The 6,446-nt window shown below is 50.9% G+C and overlaps 3 protein-coding genes across 3 annotated transcripts; 2 read left to right on the top strand and 1 right to left on the bottom strand.

Annotated features, from left to right (window-relative positions):
- Positions 1–695: 695 nt before the first annotated feature.
- Positions 696–2,665, bottom strand: LAESUDRAFT_718559 (uncharacterized protein; the record flags this gene model as incomplete). The annotated part of the gene is made up of 5 exons (XM_040907450.1): positions 696–1,000; positions 1,059–1,824; positions 1,852–1,909; positions 1,961–2,237; positions 2,503–2,665. 5 exons carry the CDS (start codon positions 2,663–2,665, stop codon positions 696–698), a joined length of 1,569 nt encoding a protein of 522 aa, XP_040757374.1.
- A 327-nt stretch (positions 2,666–2,992) lies between these two features.
- LAESUDRAFT_733034 (uncharacterized protein) lies at positions 2,993–3,712 on the top strand. The gene has a single exon (XM_040910370.1). The coding sequence runs from the start codon at positions 3,043–3,045 to the stop codon at positions 3,370–3,372; it is 330 nt and encodes a 109-aa protein (XP_040757373.1). The 5' UTR covers positions 2,993–3,042; the 3' UTR covers positions 3,373–3,712.
- Positions 3,460–3,841, top strand: LAESUDRAFT_733033 (uncharacterized protein; the record flags this gene model as incomplete). The annotated part of the gene is made up of 1 exon (XM_040910369.1): positions 3,460–3,841. A coding segment is annotated over one exon (171 nt), but the record flags the coding sequence as incomplete, so codon positions are not given.
- Between the last annotated feature and the right edge of the window lie 2,605 nt (positions 3,842–6,446).

The raw sequence follows: 6,446 nt of genomic DNA, 5'->3' as shown, positions 1-6,446 counted from the left end.
TGTTCCCTTTGTTCCCAAATGGGTGCCTCTATTGTATCCTGGAATAGACAGGTCCGACCGTATCATCCACGGGTCTGGACCATAACATGTGATGTGGACTATCACCTGATCTCTACGCATGGCATCTGTGGCTGAGTGGTGTGAGATATTGGTGAAGCACGTGATCTGTGGTGTGAGAAAAGTCACGTGCGGACTTTTGTGGTGAAAATCTGTGACAGACATATCTCCGGTGGTGTGTATCCCCTTCATTGGATTCTTCTGGAGTCCGACCGTTGCTTCTAGGTGGGATAATATTACTGTATAAATTAGGCTTACCTAATACCAGTGCTACTTGTCACATGTGTGGATATCAAGTGATATGTCACGTGACTAGACCTGGACCTTCGGGGCGTCTAGGACTGTTAGTACTTCGCGTACCGGTTCGTTCCTTTCTGAACAGCCTAGCGCTGATGTCAAATGATGTCTTGGTCATGTGCAGAGGTGAAAACGTGAAAATCTGTGACAGAGGCATGGATGTGGCTTATATCATTCAACTGAAGCGTACTCCTTCCAAGATCATCTGATGTCCTTCATAAGAGGAATTGCGAAAGCCCTCATGTGGTGTAGATCTCTGATAGACCTCAATGAATGCATTAACTGTGTGAAGTGGACGTGATAATGCTCACCAGTTAATCTCCCGTATCATGGCACTGACTTTAGGCTCTCCTCTGGATGACAGTAAGTAACATGGTGTCCCATACCGAGTTCATCTTCGTCTTTACCAATGCCGCTCCACGAAAATCTTCGTCAACTGGACATGGCTGGGGTATGTTCGAGAAATCTACTGGTTCTGTTGAAAGAAAAAGTTTCAGGAACCCGACATCCCAATCTTCTCCTTCTGCCAAGTAGTAATTGAACGGAATAGAGCCGCTTGATCCGTAGCCAATCGTTAGGGACCCATGGGGTTCCAAGGGAGGATCGACTGTAAATTGTCCCGCAGTTGGAGGTTGATAGTAGGATTCTTAAATGCCGAGAATCAGCGGAGCTCAGGCGACAACGTTGACTATACAGTAGATCACCTATTTTCAGATTGGTGCTCTCAAAGAAAAATAGCGCTGGATACAATGGCAGATTGGTACCATTCACGATCCTTATGCCATACTTTGTGTCCTCATCGACGATGAGTTCAACTACACCATCGACGTTCAGGTTGGGTCTGCAAGGCCGGGCGTCTGCAAGTAGGTCATCATCAGGAAATGTGAGTTCGGTGAATTCTACGAGAACGTCGTGGCGTAGAGCAGCCTGCGTGTTGGTGCGTCTGAGGTGCCAGAAGTAATGTGCAGCACTACGAAGGACAGGGCAGACAGTGTCTGCATCTGCGCTGACATTGAAGGACAACCTGGTAGGCTTGTAGCGAGCAACTAAGGGGTCGAGATTGTCAAAAACGACAGAACCATTTTGGAGATCGGCTTTTAATAGTGCCAAGCTCGCATCCACGAGGATGATCTTGCTATATGGTGATGTCTCAGACTCCATTTCTTCAGCAACGGCTTTGAACACATCGTGTAGTTCCTTTTTGGAAGCAATACAGATCCGTAGCTCCTCCGCCACTCTGGCCTTGACTTGCAATACAACTCCTGACTGTGCGAGCGCATGTGCCAATAGACAGCCAGACAAAATGTCGAGCACACTTTCAAATGTGTTTGCCTTCCGCACAGATAATGTGCCCAACGGCGGCGTGCATTTGTCTATACTGGCATTCTGATAAAATGCAAACATGGCCCCGTCGGTGATGCCACGTGCTGCACCTGCAGCCATAATATATGAGGTACCAGACCTACGAGCCTTGTAAATAGGGCAGTTAGGACATACGACCTTCACATTGAACAATATGCGATTCTGATTGACGCCTTCACATTGCGGGTTTTGTCTAAGGTTTCATGCATGAGCACAACATGGTCGCTAAGAAATTAAGACTCACCCTGGTAATGCGGGTATGCGCTGAGGTATTTCGCTGTATGTAAGTTGGTCCACCCCGAATGCTGAAAGTATTTCGAGGAGAGCGGAAGTGAAGATTCCTCGCCCGTTCTCTTCCATAGCCACTTCTCGTGAACTGCAAGCGGAAATGAGAACGTGTGATCGGAGCCCTGCATTTGCAAAGCCCGCAACAAACTCAGTTCCTCGATTTGAGGAGTCTTCTCCATCTGCCCAGATACCCTCATCCAGATGCAGAGGAATGGTTGACGATACGGAAGTTACTCGTGGCCATCAAAGAAGCTTGATATCAGCACGCGTGCCTGACCCTGAATGACAACAATCCAGCATTACAGTCTGATTGACAAATCAGCTATATTCGAAAACCTATCCATAAACTTACAATATTATCTCCCTTCTTCTAAGCTATTTGAGCAAGCAGTGCTCCAAAAGACTGGTCAGGTATGCCATGGATGACGGAGCCATCATGAGGATCGAGATAATCATGGGGTATCAGCATTTGAATTTTTGCCCCATTGGTATTCCAACCTATCGGAGATTCAGTCTCTCCACCATGGCCGGCAAAAAATATGAAGAGAGCATCTCCAGTCCTGATACGGTCATCGTCCTGAAAACTTCTGATTGCATCTAATATTGCAGCCTGGGTAGCCCTTCTCATCGGTGAGGTATCGAATATGACCATCTGGAACATTGAGGACATTCCTTAAGTATTCAGAAACAGCAATTGCATCCGCAACTGCGCCTCGCAAATCTCTGACAGTGGCAGACTTGTACCGATTGACTCCGATAATGAGCGCAAATAATTGAAATTGACTTCTGTCAAGGAGATGACGATCGTAGTCAATGCATTTGAATATCTCTTATGGTAAGGATATAGGACTCACTCAGGTGTCGGAAGATACATTGCAGGTGCTGATCTTCCAGTGTCACTGCGAAGCCTGCGATATCATGAATGCGAACACAGCCTCAAAGTGCTGGTAACTGTTGAGTTTCCCAGCCAGCCCACTGCGCGGCCAGGAGTTTGGGAGTCGCCCGCTCTCTAGAAGATGGCTCCACGGGGCCAAACTGATGGCCTGTCCCATTGTAGCCACACCCTATTATATACACGCGCACTACTACTCTCCCACACCGGTGGTGCAGGTCACACCAGGGCCTCTCGCATCTGCGCTCTGTGCCCAGATTCCAACACGCCCCCTCGACCTAGCCACTGCTGCATCAATCCCATTGTGGGCCACACGCCTGTACTGCACTCCCTGTCCCCAGAGATGCCGGTCTCCATTCCATGTGCTTCCCTGCCCACCTTGGTCTGTACGCCAGTCCCAGCACCCCCTGATCTTGGGTCCCGGTCTCCGTACCATACGCATCCCGTACGTGCCCATTTTCGGTGACTTCCTATAGCGCCCCCACACGCTCGTCGCTCGCTCGGTCTGCACACCAGTCCCGATGCCCCTTGGATTTGGGTCTCGGTCTCCGTTCCGTGCGCGCTCCGTGCAAGTGCCTCGCTCGGCTTTTCTTCGGCACTCTGCGTGCTGTGGCTGTGCCGCTTCGTCGGACTGCCGGCCTGTCTCACTTGGCATCCGCTCAGCCCGCCCTTCGACGCCCTGCTCCGCCCTCGCCTCACTGGTAGGCCCGCCTCACGCAGTGTCCGCCCCCTGCGCCTGGTGTCTTGTATCACCGCAGCGGTGCCCCGTGGTCAACCCTCTGGCCCTCACCCTCCTGCCCTCGACCTCCTGATCCCACCTCTGCCTGGTCGCACCTGTCCCTCAGCTGCCCTGCAGCCTTCACACCTCGGCGACCTGCCCCAGCTCCCAGCCCTTGACCTGCCAACTGGATCACTCACCAGTCAGCATCATGGTCCCCAGCAGGATGTCACAGATTTTCGCCACAAAGTCCGCACGTGACTTTTCTCACACCACAGATCACGTGCTTCACCAATATCTCACGCCACTCAGCCACAGACGTGATGCGTAGAGATCAGGTAATAGTCCACATCACATGTTATGGTCCAGACCCGTGGATGATACGGTCGGACCTGTCTATTCCAGGATACAATAGAGGCACCCATTTGGGAACAAAGGGAACAAGGACTATTGTTATGCATCGGCCTTCCGCTTCCTATTAGTTTAGCCAGAAGCCTAGATAGGTACGATGTTCACACCGGAGAACAAAAGGGAAACCAAGATAGGCACGATGTGCACACACATTACTGCGGCAACCATCGATCTTCCCACTTATTGTTCTACTTCCGGACATCCTATTGTTTCATGTACGGCCATTTGCTTATACCCGTAGATAGGTAGCTTAGGTAAGATAGCCTGCTGTATGTGTATATAAGACCAGCCATGTAGGGGATGAAACCTCAGATTGTTTCTCCTCGTCTGCTACCTGTAGCACCCACTGAGCTCACCAGCTCCTTCATATATCTCTCACCCTTTCCTGCGTCTGCCAACATTGACCAGTAAGTCAACAGGCTCTTGCGTCACATAGGGTTCAGGGGGATACCTTTGGGATCAGGGGGATCAGGGCGGCACGTTCCACGTGACTGTCCCTTTTTAGTCTTTTTGATCTCTTGTCCGGTGTTACCATGACATTAGAAACAATCTGACATTTTCTGCGCCCCTGCTTAGTGTCTAACACAAGCGGCCGTGTATTTTCAGTGCAAGCAGTTTCAGCCGTAGTGCGCGGCTTTTTTGACACACATTCCAACCCGATCTCTACCCGGCGTGAGCCTCAGCAAGACTCTGAGCTGCCTAAAGCCTCAAAGTGCAAGGCCACCCCCAGGATCGACCTCGACGCCCACTACAAGTGTCAGGAAACCAACAAGGAGCATGGAAGACTCCTCACACTTGCGTCACTAGGCGCATCGTCCACAGACAGGCAGCGAGCAGCAGCTAGGGTTGTAGATACCACACACATCATAAAGCGCGGAATCATCCGCAAGCCACACGATCACACCCCACCGCTCGAATGCTACAAGCCCAGAAAGGGACGTCTTACCACTGGTAGTCGCAAGCCGGCACCACCCCCAGAGCTTATCACCTCCAACGCAGTCCCTCCCCCCGTCATTGCTCCCATTCCAACTCGTCCCCTACCCAACTTCATAAAGACAAACACCCTCGCACGTCCCATCCGCCCACTCCCTTCCAGAGTCAGGCCGACGATCCATATTGAGACCCTTACGAAGCAGGTAAACGCTACCCGCTTCAGGCTCCAGCCCATATTAGGAGCATTCTCATATCGTCTCAAGGATGAGCACCAAGGACCCATCTTTAGCCTCGCCACAGAGCTCGACAAAGTCTGCGCTGACCTACACACAGAGACACGCACATATACATTCGTCGAGAAGCAGGTTATCAACAAAGTCTGTCTGGAGATAGGAGGAATCGGTTTCAAACAGATAGGAAAGGAAGAGAGGCTGCAGGAAATCGCCAAGGCTCTGGTCTTCATCTCGAAAGCGAGATATTTGCACTTTTTGTATTAGTTTACCTATATCACAATGGAGTCAGCCGATCGTGCGCACGCATCCACGTTCAGGCAACGAATGGATGACATTCTGCATACAAACGTCGAGTCAGCACACGACGGAAGCACCCCACGTGCCTCGCAGCACAATTCACCAGAACCTGCACTAGGACCGCAGGATTCTGCATCACAAGTTGGAGGACCAGCGTCCTCAACCCCATCACTCTTACCCGCCTATGTTCCCCCCATCTGGGAATTCGACGGACACCAGTTCGAGCACCTAGAAGATGCACTCAGACAGTCCGCTCCCGGAGAAGTCCCGGACCACATACGTGAATGGGTAATCATCGCAATGAAGCTCACGGTCACTACTGAAATCGCCAAGGTCTACAATGTGCTTGGAAACAAGATGTACGAGCACAAGAAAGCCTTTGAATCGCAGATCCAGAACAACAAAAATGAGCACCGATTAAAGGAGGCACTGCTCCAAACCGAGAACGGCAAGCTCAAGGACAGGATCGATGCGCAAGATGCACATATAATGGTACTTAACGGCGAACTCACTGGAACACAAGCGGCAATGTTAGATATTGGAAAAGAGATGATGAAAATCAAGGCAGCAAACACTAGGCTGCGACACGAGCTAGCTTCGCTCAAAGCAAGCGGCGTCACTGTGATGCAAGGTCAAACGTCCGGCACGGTCCAATCGCACAAACCCGCATCAAAATTGCTGAGCCTCCACACTACTCGGGCAAAGGAAGTCTGGAGGATTGGCTCCAACAACTCGGTATATGGATGCGGTGGAATGAGATCAATGACGACGAGCACAAAATCACCATGACCCTGCTGCATTTGGAAGGTGGCGCGTTCACATACATGTCCGAATATGCGACCAGAGCAGCAGCACGACAGGCACTTGGCACATGGGAAGACTTCGTCAACATTCTCAAAGTGAACTACAGGACCCTCGACCCGGACAAGGATGCGCAGCAGCATTTGAAGGATATCTG

Source organism: Laetiporus sulphureus (assembly GCF_001632365.1).
Source record: "Laetiporus sulphureus 93-53 unplaced genomic scaffold LAESUscaffold_142, whole genome shotgun sequence".
NCBI classification, from domain to species: domain Eukaryota; kingdom Fungi; phylum Basidiomycota; class Agaricomycetes; order Polyporales; family Laetiporaceae; genus Laetiporus; species Laetiporus sulphureus.
The sequence above is the reverse complement of the archived record's forward strand: the minus strand, read 5'-3'. Positions and strand labels throughout refer to the sequence as shown.